Source organism: Brachyhypopomus gauderio, chromosome 16 (assembly GCF_052324685.1).
Source record: "Brachyhypopomus gauderio isolate BG-103 chromosome 16, BGAUD_0.2, whole genome shotgun sequence".
Taxonomy (NCBI): domain Eukaryota; kingdom Metazoa; phylum Chordata; class Actinopteri; order Gymnotiformes; family Hypopomidae; genus Brachyhypopomus; species Brachyhypopomus gauderio.
In genome coordinates, this window is record NC_135226.1 from 22,017,353 (window position 1) to 22,038,543 (window position 21,191).

The following is a 21,191-nucleotide window of genomic DNA, read 5'->3' on the forward strand; positions in this document are numbered from 1 at the left end:
GGGGGATGATCATAACCATAAATTATAACCTTGAATTTTGTATTCTAAACAATCCTTTAGAATAAATTAATGAAAGAACGATACAATAAATTAATTTAAATTGTAAGTCCCTTATCGACATCCACAGAAAATAAATTTCACGTGAGTGACATGATCACTATTGTACAGCAACTCGAAAATCACGTTTCAATCAGATTCCTGTTTGGGAGGAAAGTCCAGAGACTGCATGAGGGAGAATTAAATATTACTACACGACCACAACATTCATTATGGATAAGTAACACCGTAAACACATGTTAACCAATAAACATTGTTATTTTGGAAATGTAAGGATTATCCTATGAAAAACTGACAAGCTAAAAATACGTATTCCTTTGTGGATACCTTTAAGTAGCCTGTCCCTAGAGACCTTCTTCTTCAGGAAGACTCTTACAGTATGAATAATAAAAACTATAACGGAACAAACAAAGCTGCGACTTTTTAAAAACACGTGTATGCATTCCAAATAAAACCTACATTTTTAATGTTGACTTTATCGTCACAATCAACTAGACGGGTTTTGTAGGGGAGCAAAACTTATTAACACCAAAGCGTAGGCTGCAGCCCGGGCTGGACATGTGTGGTGAAGTTTCTCCACGCCAAGACTCCAGTAGATCTGACGCAACAGGGCTGCAACCAGACGTGCGGCTCCACTCTGTCAAAACAGTGTCCTTCCTCCGTCGGTTGTGATTAACTAGTCCATTCAACACGCCTTGTGTCTTTTCGTAGCTTCTGTTATTTCTTCTGTTTCTTTCTACTTCTATTATTTCTACCTCTATTATTTCTGCTGTTTCGACATTTTCACGGCAGAGGAATCCACGGTTGCAACTCAATTTAATATCTATTTGCATAAGCATACAGATAAAACACTGAAAAAACTTTTTTATTATTTAGCTATTAGATTAAGCTACAGAATGGTGAAATCGTATAAGTCGTGTGGTTTTTGCGGGCTGAAACACACACGCCAGTTAGAAGTTTAGGACCGAGCGAAATAGTACGGTCGACAGCGCGGATTGATACGCGCGAGTGTAAGGAGGCTGGTGTTTGAAGAGGCGTTCAGCTCCTCGGTGACCAAAAGTTTTTTAAACGTTTTATTGTGGAAGCGATCATCTTCGACATCAAATGCTTGGCTGAGAAAGAGACCGACGCAATGCTCCACTAATCTGATTTAATCCTTTCCTTGGATTTTACTGCGTTGACAACGCACTTCAGACTACAGTCAGTCCATCAGAATGGAGTAAGTGTCAACTTTTATTTCAGACTTATTCCAGCACCGCGCTGTTTGGACCAAGTACGGGTTTATCTTAGTGGGATTTATGAAAATTGGAGAATAGGAAACTATGGAAAACTGACTGCCCCTTTAATGTTTTCCAGTGAAATGACTGACATGTTATTGGTCTGTCGTAAAACTTTAGAGTTGGCAGTTAGTTTAGTCTACATCCTCAAACCTTTAATACCATTTCACAATGTCCCTAAACCATTTAATACAGCTCTTAAATTTGAATACCTGAACATGACAACAGTTCCTTTGTTAATTTCTGCTATGTTTTATGGTTTTTATCCTAGGGCTACTTCTTATGTTCTGTTTTTAACCTTTATTATTCTGTTGGCACCTGGCTTCAGTTACCACGTGAATGTCTTCAGGTTGATTTTTTGGCACAGATGCTCAGATGAAGAGGGAGATTGAATGAATGATGAGTTGCTTATTACAGTTGTACATGCTGAACTCCAACTATAAGTAAACCACGTGACACCATCTGACCCACTGGATTTAACAAGGCTTAGAGAATTTTTTTAATGACATTTTTAGTGACATTTTTAAAATGTAGTTAGTTACTTAGAGGAGAGCAAAACCTGATTTTGTGTCATTCATCTTACTAAACCTAGATCTGTTTGCTGAGATGTTATTCACCTACATTGCCTGTTCACCAGTATTGCTTGGAGATAATTATATACACAAAGATTACAAACTCTAGTGGTAATGAAACTGAGTAAAACATTTTTACAGGTTTTTTGGAAGAACAATGATGAGTTGATGTGTGTAGTGCGTGGTCCATTTCAGAGGCTTGGCTAACACACAGATGGTGTTTTGCACCTTTTCTTTTGTGTTTTGCAGGTTTCATTTTTTCCCATCATTGTGCTGTGTGATGCATCTCTCGAATTCTGACAGGCTGCTTGAAATTCAGTATTTTAACCAAAACGGAGAACATTGTGGTGGCATAGATCCTTCTCAGGGAAAGTCACCTCGTTGGCAGAGTCCACCTCAGAATTCTCTGTTTCCTACTGGCTAACGATGGCCAATCCTGGAAACGAGGGGAGGAGTTAACACACTCACAGCACATAATTGGTAAGCGGCGAGATGATTTTTTTATTTTACCCGATTGTCGGTGAAAACCGCACTGCAGTATACGTGTTAATGGCGTACAGTAAGTAAAATAACTTGCTTTTTTGTAATGTGTGTCTTGTTCATCTTTATTAATGAATAATCTAAAAAGGCTGAGATGTTTACAGTTCATCGTATTCGGATGTTATTAGTAAATACATGTATCTGAGATGAATGCATGTTCCTTAATGCACTTATTTTTAACAGATTGGATAACAGAAAATTTTACCACCTATTCGCATTCAACGTCAACTGAATCGTCTCCTGGTTCGTCGATACCACCTTCTCCTTTGGAGCATGATGTTCGAGTGCCCTCTGATCTGGAGGTGATGACCTCGCTCCTGAAAGAGGAACTTGCCCAACTTGAGGATTACTATCTATTCGAATCGACACCAATGAAAGCCGAGAAATGGCAAAAATGTGACAAAGGCTTACAAGCTATGGGTGCCCAGTCATACTACCAGTTACCCTGTAGTTCGTACGGTGTAAACCAGACTGAAACCAACCCCAGACTTGTTACCCTGGCAACAGGGGAACTTGACCTGAGGGGCTTCTGTGGCAGCTCTGTTGGCAGACCAAAAATTCCCAGACCTTCTCCGTACAGTTACGTCCGGACCCACTCCAGCAGCCAAAGGATCGCACAGAGCGGAGGCAAAGACGTGGAAGTCTTTGAGAAAGAGACATGGACCTTTAAAGGGACTCATTCAGGTTACTCAGAGATGGCTTTTGACCAGTGCTCTGTCGACAAGTTTTTTGGGAAGCACCATACCAGTGCAAAGAAGGTTCGAGAATGTGCCATACTGCTAAAGGAAGAGGAGAAAAGTTGTTTCACTGAAGATGTTTTTTACAGATCGGAGATGATGAAAAGTTTTGACGGAGGTGCATCGTTAGATACGTACCACAAGAGAGCAGGTCCAGTTCATGGAATGAAGATGGGTGGTCATGGCCACGAAGGCGTTGCAATGTCAGTACTGCACTGCAGTGAAAATGGAACCAGTCCATCATTTAAACACACAGAAGTAGCCGAATGCTACTTTAACGAGATTACTGCCAATTTAGACCCATACCACGGCTTTATGAACGAGGTAGATCTGTCCGTGAGAACTGGGGCTGTCGAGACCCAGAACAGTGGTTATTCACACCATGATTGCCTTGTAGATCAAACCCTTGAATGTCTGTCTGGTGACAGTGTTGGATCTTCTTTGGAGTTTCCAACACAAAGGCCGAGAGAAAGCCCGTGTGTGTTTAAGCCGGACGTGAAAGTAGGACCCCTGGAACGAAACCACGGAGAGCGCAAACAGAAGAAGAGAGATCAGAACAAGACCGCTGCTTACAGGTACTGTAAACGTGTTCATTTAAAGCAAATGAAGTAAATGTTCAACTTATAAAACTATATTCAATATAAACAATATTATTGAAGAGTACAACTGATTATTCTTACAATAATTATTCTTATAGTGTGAACCGACAAGCATGAGAATACTGTCCACACATGCACAGTTTAAATGTTAAATCACCAAAGAACTCATTGCGGTTAAATGCACTTTTTTATGTGGAGATCGATGTTATCTTTGCCAATTTTATTTAGATTCTGTCACCACACCAATAAAGGAGCAACAATAATGTAAATTTGCACTGCCTTTATCGTAATAACAGGTATCGTCAGCGTAAGAGGGCGGAGCAGGACTGCTTGGAGGAGGAGCTTCATGGCTTGGAGGGACGAAATAGAGAGCTACGAGACAAAGCGGAGTCTGTAGAGCGTGAGATACAGTACGTCAAAGACCTTCTAATTGAAGTCTATAAGGCCCGAAGTCAGCGTTTGAAAGAGGATTCCAGTGCCTAAAACTATTTTCACCACCAGCATTATGATCAATGATCAGCTCTTTCTCCAAGGACTTTCTAACAGGCTCTGGCAGCATGTTTTAATTGTTCCAAGTAGTAGGTGGAGCTCAGAAAAGCACTCATGGATTTAGCTGTGTTGCTAGATTACTACAGGTGCAGGCCATATGGTGTAATAAGGGACTTAAAATGCCTTGGAGCACTGTGATAATAGCCATGAGCTGATGACACTTAGTGTTCCACCAATAGCATTAAAGAGATTATGCATTCTAGAACCCATCACGATTCCGGTGACTTCTACACTTTATATTACAATACTCTGTGCAGATTAAATCGTTTATATCAATACTAAACAACAACTACATATACTAGCTCAGAAGTGTATTTATTGTGTGATAATGCGGGGGCGGGGGGGGGGGGGGGCATGATTTTGCTTAGTAAAGACTTTTAAGAATGTATCAAATGTTCATTTTGTATGTTCTAATGATGAAGAGCACTGTAATCTTAAGTGAGTGATCTTTTGCTTATTTTGTCTCCTTTTATTTTTACTTTTTATTTCATATTACATTTTTATTTCTTGTAGTTTTTTTTGTGAAATAGCTTACGTAATAATGTAGGATGCAGGTTAAGTTTTTTAAAGCTTTTTCATTGACATTTAAAATACTGTACATTATTAACCAATGTACTGTGGTTTAAAGCACATGAGTAAGTTCATAGATTTCTTCACTGGCTCAGGTACTGAATGCATGCGTCCGAGATACAGAAAAGCATGTTGGGTTACGATTTACTGCATGACCCGTTATATGACTGCTTTGTGCATTATGATAGCAAGTAGACTTAATTTCTGCTTTCAGTTATTTTATTGTCATTTCACCTAATAATATCATGCACCAAAAACATTTAAGTTCTACCGCATGGAGTTGCATTAATTAATCACAATAGGTTATCGTTTGCTTTCTTGTGCAGGTTAGCGGCAAACAATCACTATCTTTTGGTGAAGAACTTAAGAGACTGCAGGCCTGATGTGATTTATGTCTTTAAATATCCAGGTATACATTAGGCCTGTTGTTTAAATAAGCCATGCCTCACACACAGAGCTGATCTTGTGAGGTAATGTGCAGTTGTTTGTGCAGGAAACGCCACACGCTCATTTGTATGTGCATCACCGTCAAAACAAAACAATAAATTCAAACCAAATTGACCTCTCTGCGTTTTTGTGAAGTTAGGATAAATGTCTGAATGTTTGCTGATGTTCTGTTATCCCTGTTTTTAATTTTTATTTTACTCCTCTTGGTCAAACAACAAAATGTAGAAGAACATCAAGAATTCTAGTGTCTGTATTAAACAATTAAAATAATATTGATTTTAATATAAAAGTCAAAAATCACTATTATATTTGGCTACCATGCCATTTCTGGAAGGAAATTATTAATACAGCATTTTCTCTCTTTCTTTCTGTACAGAGGAGTAATATAACCAGTCAATTATAAATTATAATTTGCATTATTTTCTGTGTGTGAATAACCAGGAAGGGTACTCAGCAACCTTTTTATAATCTCATTTAGAAAGTCTTGCTGTAACTACTCAAGCTTTAAACTACTACAAGAATAGAGAATCTGTCTTCTTTAATTATTAATGTTAAAATTAAAAACATACAAAAAAATAAGACATATTTAACCTTACGTAATGTTGTGCACACTGTTGTCTGTTTAAATGAGTTTTAACCAGTTTAACCAGAGTAGCCTGCATCCTTACCTGGTCAAGCCACTGGGAACATTCCACCATTAGCTCCCCATTAAGTTTCTCTTGAACATGCTCAGACTCCCCTCACAACCAATTGTCCAGATCCTTATAGATGAAGACCACCACGCTCAGCAGGGCCTACGCTGACCTCTGAGGGTCAGCTGTATCTCCACTGGTGGGCCATGTTCTTCTGACACAGCTCCTAAACTCAACTGGTATTCCATAGAATATCGAGAATACAAGTTCAATTAGTGGTTTTACAGTCAGGCTTTTTCCCCCACAATTTATAGGACTATTTCATTAATGTGCTTATTATATAACCATTGCTTACTCCTTTCAGTAAAAAAAGCACATTGAGGTCAAATTTAAAATGAAAGGTGCTATATCATTAAAAACAACAATAATAACAACAACAACGATCATTTAAATATTAAGGAGACAAGACGTGTAAATCACAGTGCTACCTCACGAGGGCATAAGAGGAACTGAGATCAAGATAAGACTCTGGCCAACACTGACGCTTAGTGTAAATCAGCAGCAGTAAATCATTCCAGTTAAAATATAAATGTTATATCTCATTTAAAATATATCCTATATAAATACAGAACTTATACGATAATTCGTCACACTTCTTATATAGAAACATGACTAAACCACGGGAAAACGTTTCTGCAAACATTAAATATTTTTCCCTGAAAAAATAAATGCATTATACACATAAAATGATGAAGTCTTAGCAGGATGTATGAGAGCCACAACAGAAGAATGAGATTTAGAGTCAGAGCTGAAAACACGCTGCGCACTGACTGAGGAAATTACACACACACACACACACACACACACACACACACACACACACACACACACACACACACTGTTAACATGAAAAGCAATGAGATGAAAATGCTTTGTGTTAGATTTAGATATAGTTTTATTCTGAATGTCTTTTATGTGTACTATAAAAATTCTTCTTTTGGATAATTATGTTCTACTGCAGTAAATGTCGGAGGCTCTTTAAAACGACGCCACGGTATAGTGTTAGTGAAGTAGTAATACTGTTGTATTGTAGTAATACTGTTGTAGTGTTAGTATAGTAATACTGTTGTAGTGTTAGTGAAGTAGTAATACTGTTGTAGTGTTAGTGAAGTAAGTAGTAATACCGTTGTAGTGTTAGTATAGTAATACTGTTGTAGTGTTAGTGAAGTAAGTAGTAATACCGTTGTAGTGTTAGTAAAGTAGTAATACTGTTGTAGTGTTAGTGAAGTAGTAATACTGTTGTAGTGTTAGTAAAGTAGTAATACTGTTGTAGTGTTAGTAAAGTAGTAATACTGTTGTAGTGTTAGTAAAGTGGTAATACTGTTGTAGTGTTAGTAAAGTAGTAATAGTGTTGAAGTGTTAGTAACCATAATTAACCACATTAGCACATCTCACTCAGTGTCAGCAGCTCTACCTGTGTAGTATGTTCACACATACTTCATATGTAACCTTGGATGGATGGTTCACCAAAGCAGACAGACTCATACGAGTTTCAAGCTGAACGTCTCCTTCAGACGCAACAGTTGGGTTTAATGTTCGGTTCTCCCTGAAACATCTAGATCATGTCAGCAACATCACTAGGCCTGTAAACATCATCATCTAGTGACATTACGAGTCTGTGCGCCAAGAGCTGGTAACCCGGTTTGGGAAAGAGGACATGCCCGTTCCCTTCGTTCTGTGTCTTCTGGAATCTCACCCAACCACTTTGTGTCAGTGCACGGAGTCCACCGAGACACAACGAGAGTGACACACGAGTGTTCGGTGGTGTGCGTGAGAAGAGCCGTGAAGGTGAAGCTCTCTGGAGTCGCTGCGGGCACAGTCGCTACGCTCGCGCGCCTCCGGGGCTGTTCGCGTGTGTGTGTGTGTGTGTGTGTGTGTGTGTGTGTGTGTGTGTGTGTGCGCGCGCGCGTCGAGCTTATCATGTGAAATAACAGCGTTTCTTGTTACAAAAAATGAGCAAAGAAAACTACAAAATGCGACGAACTGGACAATTTATTTACTTTTTCCCCCACTAGCAAAACATACCTAGTTCATACCAAGTCCGATTATACTAAATATCCACTCCCCAGATAAAACAAACAAAACGTACAAAACACGTGAATTACCAATACTATATTAGTCTGTAAAACTATTTTTAACAGACGCAGTAAAAAGCTTTTATAAACTGTTGCAGGTTCTTTGGTGTTATGATATGATTTTCAAACATGTTCATACAGATAAGCCCAGAGAACTAAAATCTGCATTACATTAATACAAATATTTTCAGAACATCAGAGCACCATAACATAACATAGCTGCATAACATAACATAGCATAACATCCTGGATCTAAGTTGTACATCATTATATTTGTATAACACAGTTCAGTTAATCATCAATGACTCATGTCAGATATTCATGTCTGGGTTATCTGTTGCACTATCATAACTATTCACCCTATTATCATATCACGTACATATATCAAACATCTAACGTTTCCTACGCATTTAATCTATTTTATGTCAGTTGTAAGGCTAATACAGAAATGTTCATTGACATCTGATCTTAAAGGGTTTAACCATTCTTTTCCCACTGGACAAAATAAGAACAAGTGGTTCTCAGCCTTTGAACCTGGGACACGCTCGTGACCTGGGACACGCTCGTGACCTTCGACCTGGGACACGCTCGTGACCTTCGACCTGGGACACGCTCGTGACCTTGGACACGCTCGTGACCTTGGACACGCTCGTGACCTTGGGTGCAATTTAGTACAACTGCTCCAATTCATTTCAGATTCTCTCTTCACCACATACATTTCATGCAATTGAACATTTATGTAGAAATAATTGTGGATTTTGGCATATAAAGCAAACAACAACCACAATAAAAAAAGTACCTCTCCCTGCTATGCACTTTACTCAGAATTGATAAAGCAAAATCTACAAATAATTAACATTTTTTTTCTAAATAACTAGAAGAATGTTCCTTAAATGTGTAATGCTCAAAACTGCTTAATCACTGCCTTAGGTAAAATGACCGGTTTTTATTAATGTGTTTTTATAACACTGCTGAACACTGATCTAATTTATGTGGTTTTAGGAGACAAGATAAACATATTTTATAAAAAATAAACATATTCATAGTTTGAAATGTTTAAAAGCCTCATTAACATTAACAGGTGGATAGGACAGTGATGTCTTTAGTGCTTTTATCTCTAAAAGGTTGAAAGACCCCATAGACTCTTGTGGATCACACCACACTTTAAATGCAACATTTTACATTTGCTTTTGCTACTTAAACGTAACAAACGATGGAAGTTTCACAGAAAACAGCTGATGCACAATCTTGTTTTTGTGCTGCGGTGACACGCCAGGCCACACCCCCTCCCCCACGTGCCAACACTTCACAACACCCGATTGCATAATATCAAGTTTGTACCATGCCACAAAAATCCCCTAAATAAAAGCCATTTAAATGTATTTCTACATGCAAATGTTGCTTTTGTGGCAGGTTAAAACTTGTATTAACTCAAAAACATTTTACCGTCAGTTACCAGAGCTGTCTTATTTGGCAGACAGAACTCATCTTAGAAGAAGTTGTATGACTGGACAAACTACTTCCAAATGACCTGGAGACAAAATACAAAAGAAATACATCATTAAAATCAGTTACACTTGATGTCATCATTTCTGTGCAAACCTACAGCTTAATGTCTATTAACATTTGCATTCTGTCAAGGTGACATGACAGTAGCTCTGATGCTCACATGGCAAATTCTGCTTGGTGTCCATCTGCATACGGTTCACCAATCAAACAGGAAAATGACATTCATGTTTGATTCCAGTTGAACACACCATCATCTGCAGAGAACACCTACCTTGTTTTCAAAAGGCCGATAAAAGGTCTCTCCACGAACAAGGCGCTGCATGTCCGTGATGCCTCCTGGGTCCTTGAATCAAAAACAAGAACTTTCACTTAAGCCATGAGAACACAGGGCGTGTTGCTCGCCTGGCCCGACCCGGTTAGGTGAGTGCCGTCACTCACCTGGGGCTGCACGATGCACTCCATCTGCAGAAGGCACTCCAGGGTCTCCATCATCTGGTCCTTCCGCAGGGCATGCAGCCGGGCCTGGTCCACCGTCACGCTCCTCTCCAGTTCCCGGAGCGTGCTCTTCAGAGCTAGAGACGCCTGCTGCAGTGCCGTGAGTCCTGGCCCACACACACAGTCCCGAGTTAGCCAGAGTAAAACAACAACATGGGTGCAGCAGTCACAAGCGGTTGAGGTGATCTAACCATGTTGGTAAGAAGGCATTCAGTCACATTAGGCAATTAAGGCCTACCATAATGAACATTTGTTGCTGCAAGTCAATTCTGGCATGGTGCTAATTATAATGAATAATACAATCATGATTTTTTTCTGACAGAATAGTTGCAGAACAATTGCACTATACTACTGCTCAGTAATATTTAATTCTTGATCCATTCTATAGGCTGCATGCCTGAAGCATCAAACTACTGGGGGATGATGCAAGTTGAATGTATACTGTGAGCTTTTGACGCTGGACACTGGTGCTGCCGCGCTAGCGTAAGGGACACTGGTGCTGTCGCGCTAGCGTAAGGGACACTGGTGCTGTCGCGCTAGCGTAAGGGACACTGGTGCTGTCGCGCTAGCGTAAGGGACACTGGTGCTGCCGCGCTAGCGTAAGGGACACTGGTGCACTGGTGCTGCCGCGCTAGCGTAAGGGACACTGGTGCTGTCGCGCTAGCGTAAGGGACACTGGTGCTGTCGCGCTAGCGTAAGGGACACTGGTGCTGTCACGCTAGCGTAAGGGACACTGGTGCTGTCGCTGTGCTTCATTAAAGACCTTTCTGTCCTTTTTCTAGTACGTGTGTATTTCAGAATATATAATGAAAACCGGTAGAGCATACCATTTACATCTCTGGCCTCCAAGTCTATATACATTCCATTTATCATGTAGCTTTTCATCACCTGTTAAGAGAAACAGTGTTTACCAATGAACTAATACACTTGTGTTAAATGAATCACAGCGTCAAGGATTTGGGAGATGATGTAAAGTGTCCACATATGCCTGTGTTATGTAAAATGTGAATGAGTTTTTTACCTCCAAAACTCTGATGTAGCCGAACTTGGCACCCAGATGGAGGCACGTCTCTCCACTCCGGTCCCTTTCATTGATGTTTGCACCCAGGGAGAGTAAATCTGCAACCATGAGGTGCTGATTTCTCTGGGCTGCGAGGTGGAGAGGCGTCTGCAAACAGACGTGACCATCAGAGCCATACCCCGCTTACAGGCGTTTACAATGATTACAGGCCCAAAGGCCAATGTTCCCACACAACTGATACATAATGATCCTCATAATTAACAAGGTGAGATGGTAGAGATGACTTAAGACAACTCACTGAGTATCTTCATTTTCTTAGAATGAAGAGATAAGTTAATTAAAATACATAATAGTTTTAATTAACGATTTTTTGTTTAATTGGCATCGTGGTGAAATTAAACCGTGGCAACAGACAACTTTAAGACTGCTGGGTAATGACAGTGAGGTGATCAGCAAGCTTTGGTGAAAAACCAATGGTAGATGAAAACACATGAAGATGAAGATTGCTTGTAGTCCTCAGATTGCTTGGCGGGGTGGAGCAGAAGATAAACTGCAAGTTAGTTACAGGAAGTATAAAGTAGGAGAGAAGGTTCCTGCCATTGTATTATGTTTCAGGAGTTACATGTTGATGGAATGAGCAGGTGTAAGGTGACCCACTAATGAGTGTAAAAGTGGATTCCAGTTAGATCTATCTGAAGTGCAGAGCGGTAAGGACTTCAGTGGATCAGGAATGGAATGTGAATGGGGTGTGAACTTGTCTGGGGGAAAATGAAGATGTGGAAAACAAAATTTTACATTTGCAAAGTGGAAAAAAAAATCATGTCAAGGAAAAAAAAAAAAAAAACATCCTTCATGAGGTAAAGGTGATGAAAACCAACGTAAGTCACCAAAAGGAGTGATGAACTACCGGACCTGCGAAGGGAAGCCGAGTTCCTTCTTCTGCGTCCAGAGAACGAATGTGTAACATCACTTCAGTGGCAGCAGAAATGCCAAAATAATGAGCTCCAAAAGTCAAGCATCATTGAGCGAGGAGCAGTGTGGGGGATCCTTCAAAAACAAGTATCCAATATGAAAAGAGGTCAGAAATGAAAGAGTGCCCTCTGGGTGGAGGTGTGGGTGGAGGTGTGGGTGGGTGTTGATGAATGCACTTGACATTCCAGGGAAAAGAGAGACCCAAAAGCGTGGCATAGCAGTGGGATCTTCCAGTCAGGTCCGTGTCAGAGAACTGGAGATTAAAAGATTGCAGTATTCAGAGGAAGGACCAGTATCAGTGCTGAGAGGTGGAGTCATCGGAGACGTTTCTACCCTTGATTCATTAAGCGATAGATATCAACTAAGAACTGAGGATCGATCCCTAATTAAAATTCTAATTAACAATATGAAGTTGAAGAGCCCTTGCATATGAATGCATTGTGTGTGTATGTGTGTAAGTGCATATGAGAGACAAAGTGTTTGAGTACGTGTGTGTGTGTTTGTGTGTGTAAGTGCGAATGAGAGAGTAAGAGGGTTTGAGTACGTGTGTGTGTGTGTGTGTGTGTATGTGTGTGTGTGTGTGTATATGTGTGTGTGTGTGTGTGTGTGTGTGTGTGTGTGTGTATGGTGTGTGTGTGTGGTGTGTGTGTGTGTGTGTGTATGTGTGTGTGTGTGTAAGCTGTATGTGTGTGTGTGTGTATGGTGTGTGTGTGTGTAAGCTGTATGTGTGTGTGTGTAAGCTATGTGTGTGTGTGTGTGTGTGTGTGTAAGGTATGTGTGTGTGTGTGTGTGTGTAAGGTATGTGTGTGTGTGTGTGTATATGTGTGTGCGTGTGTGTATATGTGTGTGTGTGTGTGTGTGTAAGGTATGTGTGTGTGTGTGTGTATATGTGTGTGCGTGTGTGTATATCTGTGTGTGTGTGTGCGTGTGTGTATATGTGTGTGCGTGTGTGTGTATAGCTTCACCTTTCCTTCTGCGTCTTTGGTGTCCAGTTTTTGTAGCTGTGCGGTCCTTTTAGCGAGGACATACACCAGTGACCTCCTGCCATCATTAACAGCTATGTGCAGAAGTCTGTGAAGAACGCACACGCACAGTTAGGCCCTACATACTCAATCTAAGCAGGGTTATTTTTGCCTTGATTCAGTACATGAGAGCAGAGATCAGGGTTTCATCAAATGGTCAAACATTGCAGCCATTGTTCTTAAAGATCAATCCTGTACCTGCAGAGATGAAGGATGTCTGTGATGTGCCTGGTCAACATATGTTACTCACACTGTGTTACGAGGGGGAGCTGCTCACCGTACCAAACATGGTCTAATGGCTTGACTCTCTCATCACTCTACTGTTACAGTAAGACTTCACAGTTTGATGTGGGAGTGTGCCAAGTTCTGAGTCAGCATTCATTCAGCTCATGGCAGCCGTATTAAATAAACAGCAGATGACAAGGGAGCATATAACTTGTGTGAGATGAAATCATTACAAATTCTAATTTCCCTGCGTCATGTGTGCATGTTCAAGAACTTTCCCTTATTTACAACTCAAGAATCTTGAATAATATCTAAAAGGTGCTCATATCAACAATTCCCTGGAATTACGGTTCAGCACAAGATTACAGGAGGTTCTGGGAACACAAATGTACGACACAGAACCCACTGACTTACGTTCGGCCATGTTCATCCAGAGGAAGAAGCTCTTGGTCCGAGATGTTCTGTAGAACCTTCTCGTCTCGCTCCATTTGGGTGCAAAAAAAAGACATGTTGCTCCATTCCTCATGTACGGAGCGCTGATGAGATGTACTGCTCATCGTCTCTGAGGAAATCCAAAAGTTGTCCATCTTGTTGTTATAATAGCTTGTTTTTGTTGGGGAAGGAACCTGATACTCCCTTTTGACAGGCGAGTAGATGATTCCACACTCACACCTGTGACTACAACTCCTGCACCCACCCTGAGGATCAGAGGGGAGAGGAGTAACCTGACTGTAAGCAGGTCCTGGGTAGGAGATGTAGGTATCTGTGGACCACACGGAGGGATCTTCAGGGACTGCACAGTCAGTTGGTGTTGGAGGCAACTCGTTTGCAAGCTCTTGTAAACGCACATCTTCACACCAGTGCTCGTCTCCCTGATCTTGACAGAGAGCACACGGCAGGCGACCGTTTGGCTGTCTGCAGGACGTACTGTTCTTCAGATCCTCCTCCAGCACCTCCACTATAATGGAAAGTTCTTCCAAACTCTTCATTTGCAACTTTCTCTATAACACATGCATGCATGACATGGGTTCAACTACAGTGGTCATACACGTACATTTTAAACCAGTTAAACAATGAAACACTAACTACAAATTTAGGGAATTTTAAATAGGTTTTCCTACCAGTCTCTTCCTCCGATCGGCACTGGTATTGACCCTTTTTTTATCACCTGAAAAGAAAGTTAAAATCTCATTGGTCTGATTGGGTGATACTAATTCACACACCCACAGACCACTTCAATATACTCTACTATACTCTACTCTACTCTACATATATGACAGCCATTCCATTCCAGTATCTGTTGACCTCCAACACAGGGACCTCATTCTACTTAACGAGGTGCTGATTAGGTGATCACCTGAAGCAGACCTTATTTAGTGTGTAAGACTAGTAGAGAACATGCAAGACGCATGAAACCTGTGGTTGAAAATAAGTTCTCTACCGCTACTCCAATTGGTTTCACCTGACCAATCACCTGACCAATCACCTGACCAATCACCTGACTTGGTTGAAGGGCTGCATCACTCTTTTACATTGACGCTGCTGCACTGTTGTGAACTGTGTGCTGTTTGATTTGTGTGATTTCTTGTGCTTGTTTGGCTAACATCTTGAATTAAAATGAACTCCGATGAAGATTGTAATTTTGACATAGTGATGCCAACACTCTTTGTAAATAGCCACCTTTTGTATAACACTCAAATATTTTATCTGGAATTTGGGAGATATTAAATGTGTTGCCAAATGTATATTTTACACATACTGTAGCCAATAGTAAGACCAAAGAAACTGATAATTTTTAGATAGATAGATAGATAGATAGATAGATAGATAGATAGATAGATAGATAGATAGATAGATAGATAGATAGATAGATAATGAACTAACCTTGTGTGCCTTTGTTTTCTTTCTTCTTGGGAGAGAAAAGAAAGCACGTAATGAGATCCAGAAAGACTTTACTGTGTCTAAGTGTACATGACGGTGCTGTAAGGATAGAGAGGCCCCCACCTGCAGCTCTTTGGGGTCTATGCCTTGGGCTATGCGAATATTCCTAAGCAAGTCTCGCACTGGCATTTTCACTTTGACACCTAGGTATCTTTTATCAGGATTTGTCTTCTGAGCCTTGAGACCTAAAAGAACATGTTTTTAGGTATCATCTTTAGTTTAGTCTCTTCATCTCTGGTTACAAATATCTCTTGTAATCACACTACCCATGCACAGAAGGTAAACATTCAGCATGTGGTCACAGGGCAGAGGGCCATGTGTTTGGGATTTAGTAATAAAGACCAACTCTCCAAATTAAAAATCTCCTCTTGCAATATTCGAGTTAGGTGCATGCACTTGGGTATATACTGGTGTTTACACTCACTGGCCACTTTATTAGGTACACCTTGCTAGAACTGGGTTGGACCCCCTTTTGCCTTCAGAACTGCCTTAATCCTTCGTGGCAGATTCAACAAGGTACTGGAAACATTCCTCAGAGAGTCTGGTCCATATTGACATGATAACATCACACAGTTGCTGCAGATTTGTCAGCTGTACATCCATGATGTGAATCTCCCGTTCCACCACATCCCAAAGGTGCTCTATTGGACTGAGATCTGGTGACTGTGGAGGACATTCGAGTACAGTGAACTAGTCGTGTTCAAGAAACCAGTCTGAGATGATTCACGCTTTATGACATAACGCGTTATCCTGCTGGAAGTAGCCATCAGATGATGGGTACACTGTGGTCATAAAGGGATGGACATGGTCAGCAACAATACTCAGGTAGGCTGTGGCATTGACATGATGCTCAAATGGTACTAATGGGCTCAATTGGTACTAATTGGTACTAATTGCACCACCACCACCAGCCTGAACCGTTGATACAAGGCAGGATGGATCCATGCTTTCATATTGTTGACGCCAAATTCTGACCCTACCATCCAAATGTCTCAGCAGAAATCGAGACTTATCAGACCAGGCAACGTTTTTCCAATCTTCTGTTGTCCAATTTTGGTGAGTCTGTGTGAATTGTAGCCTCAGTTTCCTGTTCTTAGCTGACAGGAGTGGCAACCAGTTGCTGCTGTAGCCCATCCGCCTCAAGGTTTGACGTGTTGTGCGTTCAGAGATGCTCTTCTGCATGCCTCGGTTGTAACAACTGGTTATTTGAGTTACTGTTGCCGTTCTATCAGTTCAAACCAGTCTGGCCATTCTCCTCTGATCTCTGGCATCAACAAGGCATTTGCCCCCACAGAACTGCCACTCACTGGATATTTTCTATTTTCAGACCATTCTCTGTAAACCCTAGAGATGGTTGTGTGTGAAAATCCCAGTAGATCAGCAGTTTCTGAAATAGTCAGACCAGCCCATCTGGCACCATCAACCATGACACGTTCAAAGTCACTTAAATCACCTTTCTTCCCCATTCTGATTCTCGGTTTGAACTGCAGCAGATCGTCTTGGCCATGTCTACATGCCTAAATGCATTGAGTTGCTGCCATGTGATTGGCTGATTCGACATATGCATTAATGAGCAGTTGGACATGTGTACCTGATAAAGTGGTCGGTGAGTGTATGAGTGTATCTGTGTGCATTTTTAAAATCAAATGAAGTCAAAATCAAGTCTAATTTTCACACAAGCAACACACATCTTGGGACGAGCGATGACTACACCATCAACACACATTAAATACTGTTACATTATCAAGAAACAAGTGCAACATGTAACACACACACACACACACACACACACACACACACACACACACACACACACACACAACACAACACAACACACACACGAACCTGAGGGAGGAGTTAAGGGTGGACCATGACATTATGTAGCCCAGTTTGAAACTGGATAACCAAAAACACATATTTTAGTATTTTTATAGTTGTTTACATGGGTATATCTAATGTGAATGAAAATTCTTCTTTTTGACATTTTAATTGCAAAAATCCATATTAAAATCAATTTAAATGTATTGTGAATTATAAACCACCTTTAAGTACAGTGTACTGCTAAAACACTCCTTCAGTCTAATCACTGACATTACTTTCATATTATGGTGAACCTGCGGTCTTGCCCACCTGTGGGAGCAGACGATGCCCGCTTCGGTCTTGCAGTGAAGTTCCGGAGTTTCACGTTAAATTGCGTGAGCGCTGATGTAGGTGAGTTTGGTCCACTCGTGCAGGACACTGGTGTGCCTGCGTACGGTGATCCCTCGCACACACACATGTCACACCCGTCATCTGTGCACTCCCGACTCGGTCGCATTCTCTCTGTTTTCCACTTGACTCCTGGTCGTCTTAATCTGTCATCTGAAGCAGCGTTGTGTTATTTTTAAAGCTACAAAAAACACGTGTGCTCGTGAATTTGTTTTCTTTACATGCTGTAATTCAATAAAAATAATACTAACCCAAACTTTAAAAGTGATAGTGCGCTAACATGTGGTCATAGACACACATAGTAAAGACGGAGAAAAGCATATTTGTGCGAGGTTGGTGCCTGTCTGCACTGAGCCGCAGAGCCGGAACTGAAGCTTTAAAGCAGAAGAATGCTGATCAGCCCGGAGGGTTTAAACCCTGCCTGTCATGTCATGACACTGCACTGTAGAAAAAAACATTGGATCAGTTTGAAACGTGTTGGTTTTTCACACGTCTTAATCCTTATTATTTAGTTATTATTGTATATGCTTCATTTAATCGTATTACAAGTGTGATTAGTATTGTCTAAGTGCATAATACTTGTATGGTAAAAGAGAAAGAATAAAGAGGGTGAGGTTTTGTCTGAAATGCCTGCTGTGGTCTGTACTGTCAAATAAAGACTGTTAAACTGTACATATGACAAAGTGTGTGGTACAATTATTGTTAGCCAAGGTCTGAACCTAAGGAACAGGCAATAAAACATTTTAAACAAGAAAAAAAGTTACTTCTTTTTATAAATAATGTGTCTATCATGAGGACAGACTGAGTGTACCTGAAGTGATCAAGATCACCAAGACCTTTGGGGAAAAAAAGACAAAATATCAGTTTGAAGCTGGACTAACTAGAAAAATCATTGCATGTTGTTCTGACTGAGATGTAGTGACTAGTCTGAGAGAAATGGGACCATTGGAAGTGTATGTTTGAGAAGAGGACGTCTAAGAGACTGATGAGTTAACACTACGCGCTTCTAACACACAATGAGGGCTGATAAGACCAATTGAGACGGTGTGATTGTGATGATGCCAGTCGCTCAGGCCCATCACCAAAGACGCTAAAGACATGTGATTGTTTTAAAATGTTGTACTTACCTGTTCCTGTGTGATTCTCAGGGGAACTGGCGACCCAGCCAGCTCCTTCTCTTATAGTGGTCGAAGGTCCCTCGGTCTACTAGAGGAGGGGACGGGGGGGGGGGGGGGGTTACAGTTCCTGGAATACCTGAGGAAGGAGATGTATGAAATGAATGGACATTTAATTAATTATTCTTGTCAGACTAGTGCACTAAATATAAAATATGTTATAAGAGGGCTTCCTCTCAGAGGCTAAGGGAGGTTAGGTTGGTTGGTTGGTGTTGGTGTAAATGAATGTTACTGTGTTGAGCCCAAGGATAACCAAGGGGCTAGACTGACTGCTGATTGCCAGTTCATACTGGAGGTACTGCCTATAAGCCTTTGCGGGCTTAAGTACTTTTTATATGTTCGTTTTCTTTTTATACAGTTTTTCTTTTGTATTTGAATGTTGGTGATTCTCTCACACTTGCTGGGATCCACAATTAAAATATACCTGGATTTGGAACTCAAATGGAACTCAAATGGAACTCAAATGTCTGTATTCGACTCACTCTCTGTAGTGAACCCACCTCCATACCCACCTGCTCGTAGTCCCACGCTCACAGTGATAAAATGGCTCACTTTACTTGTTACAAACTGGGTGGCCTCTATCCACGGACGTAATTTTGGGGGGGGATGGGGGGGACATGTCCCCCCCACTTTTTCAAAAGCCGGCTTTGGTCCCCCCCAGTTTTTACGGTTAAAACCAAATATTTAAATAGCGATGAATCTATGTCCCCCCCACTTTTGAAATCAAAATTACGTCCATGCCTCTATCAAATCCAGTCACTAATTTCATGACTATTGTTGATGTTGAGGTGCTCAAATCAGTACTCGTATCCTGCAACGTTTAGTTCCAACACTCCTGCCTGCTGTAGTCAAATGTCCTGATAGACTGGATCATCTGTGTTTGATTAACATCTAATATTCAGATGATGCTGCTTGTTTTGAATACTTGGCTTAGGTATGCCCGACTAGACTAGACTAGACTAGACTAGACTAGACTAGACTGGGACTACACTCTGCAGGGCGGTTTATCTCCAGGGGATGTCTTGAGCATCCTGGTTTCAAAGACAGGATAATAACTAGTTTGCTAATACAAAGCACACCTTCATGTAATGGCAACTGAAAGATCAATAACTCGGTCTGCTGACCCAGGTGTGCTCATTCTAGGATGAACTGTACAGAAAAGTAAAAGTTGGACACACCTAGCGAATCCTGGAACGTAAATGATGAAATATAGAAGTCATGAAAAAACAGCCTTATTGAATATAAACATTCATAAGCAAAATATTCATACCTATCGTCTCTAATAGAATAACATAAAAACAATCCAAGATTCCTATTTACAACTGTATTGTTTCTAACTAGGGCCAGAACATTTAGTCACATTAGTCCTGCTCTCTCTGCGTTACACTGGCTTCCAGTTGAATATCAAATTGATTTAAAAATTCTTCTGTTGACATATAAAGCATTAAATGGTCTTGCACCACAATATCTGAGTGAACTCATTGCATTCCATAACCAATCTCGCCTGCTGCGTTCTCAAGTGACATTCAAGGGTCAATGTTATTAAGGGTCAGTGTCATTAAGAGTCAATGTCATTAAGGGTCAGTGTCATTAAGAGTCAGTGTCATTAAGAGTCAGTGTCATTAAGAGTCAGTATCATGAACTGTTCCCTCTCTCACAGTCACAGTGTTGACTGAACTGTGGTGCCAGCTGTCTGGTCGTGGTGCCGGCTGTCTACTTGTTTGAAAACTGAGCATGTTCGGACTTTCCTGCTTATTCATTCTTCTTTCAACCTCCATGTCTCTCATAGCAGCTGTTTGACTGATAACACTGTGTTGTTTGACTGATAACACTGTGTTGATACATCATTGTGTTGATACATCATTGTGTTGATGCGTTATTGTGTTGTTACATCATTGTGTTGATACATCATTGTGTTGATGCGTTATTGTGTTGTTACATCATTGTGTTGATACATCATTGTGTTGATGCGTTATTGTGTTGATACATTATTGTGATGATACATTACTGTGTTGATATATGATTGTGTTGTTATGTAATTGTGTTGTTACTTTAATGTGTTGATACATTATTGTGATGATATGTTATTGTGTTGATACATCATTGTGTTGATAAGTTATTGTGTTGATACATCATTGTGTTGATGCATTATTGTGTTGATACGCTATTGTGATGATACGTTATTGTGATTATACGTTATTGTGTTGATACATCATTGTGTTGATGCATTATTGTGTTGATACGTTATTGTGATGATACGTTATTGTGATGATACGTTATTGTGATGATACGTTATTGTGTTTATACGTTATTGTGATGATACGTTATTGTGATTATACGTTATTGTGTTGATACGTTATTGTGATGATACGTTATTGTGATTATACGTTATTGTGTTTATACGTTACTGTGATTATACGTTACTGTGTTTATACGTTACTGTGTTCATATGTAATTGTGTTGTTCAACCAGCACATCCACTTGCACTTCTAGCACATTTCCTTCCAG

The 21,191-nt window shown here is 40.5% G+C and overlaps 2 protein-coding genes across 4 annotated transcripts; one reads left to right on the forward strand and one right to left on the reverse strand.

The window, feature by feature from the left end:
* The first annotated feature begins 959 nt into the window (after positions 1 to 959).
* On the forward strand, positions 960 to 5,462 carry atf5b (activating transcription factor 5b). The gene is made up of 4 exons (XM_076976533.1): positions 960 to 1,276; positions 2,156 to 2,386; positions 2,630 to 3,758; positions 4,079 to 5,462. The coding sequence occupies exons 3-4, from the start codon at positions 2,752 to 2,754 to the stop codon at positions 4,263 to 4,265; spliced, it is 1,194 nt and encodes a 397-aa protein (XP_076832648.1). The 5' UTR covers positions 960 to 1,276; positions 2,156 to 2,386; positions 2,630 to 2,751; the 3' UTR covers positions 4,266 to 5,462.
* Positions 5,463 to 7,530: 2,068 nt separating this feature from the next.
* On the reverse strand, positions 7,531 to 18,748 carry LOC143477903 (uncharacterized). Of its 3 annotated transcripts, XM_076976768.1 has the most exons (14): positions 18,636 to 18,738; positions 18,320 to 18,344; positions 17,760 to 17,950; positions 17,431 to 17,661; positions 15,364 to 15,485; positions 15,244 to 15,268; positions 14,481 to 14,527; positions 13,774 to 14,360; positions 13,078 to 13,183; positions 11,141 to 11,287; positions 10,947 to 11,007; positions 10,063 to 10,226; positions 9,896 to 9,967; positions 7,531 to 9,646 (listed from the first exon to the last, which is right to left on the reverse strand). In XM_076976768.1, exons 4-14 carry the CDS (start codon positions 17,615 to 17,617, stop codon positions 9,632 to 9,634), a joined length of 1,533 nt encoding a protein of 510 aa, XP_076832883.1. In that variant the 5' UTR covers positions 17,618 to 17,661; positions 17,760 to 17,950; positions 18,320 to 18,344; positions 18,636 to 18,738; the 3' UTR covers positions 7,531 to 9,631. The 3 variants fall into 3 exon arrangements, with proteins under 3 accessions (XP_076832883.1, XP_076832884.1, XP_076832885.1); XM_076976769.1 differs by having other exon boundaries at positions 15,244 to 15,265; positions 17,431 to 17,950; XM_076976770.1 differs by lacking the exons at positions 7,531 to 9,646; positions 9,896 to 9,967; positions 10,063 to 10,226; positions 10,947 to 11,007; positions 11,141 to 11,287 and adding an exon at positions 11,307 to 12,365 and having other exon boundaries at positions 17,431 to 17,950; positions 18,636 to 18,748.
* Between the last annotated feature and the right edge of the window lie 2,443 nt (positions 18,749 to 21,191).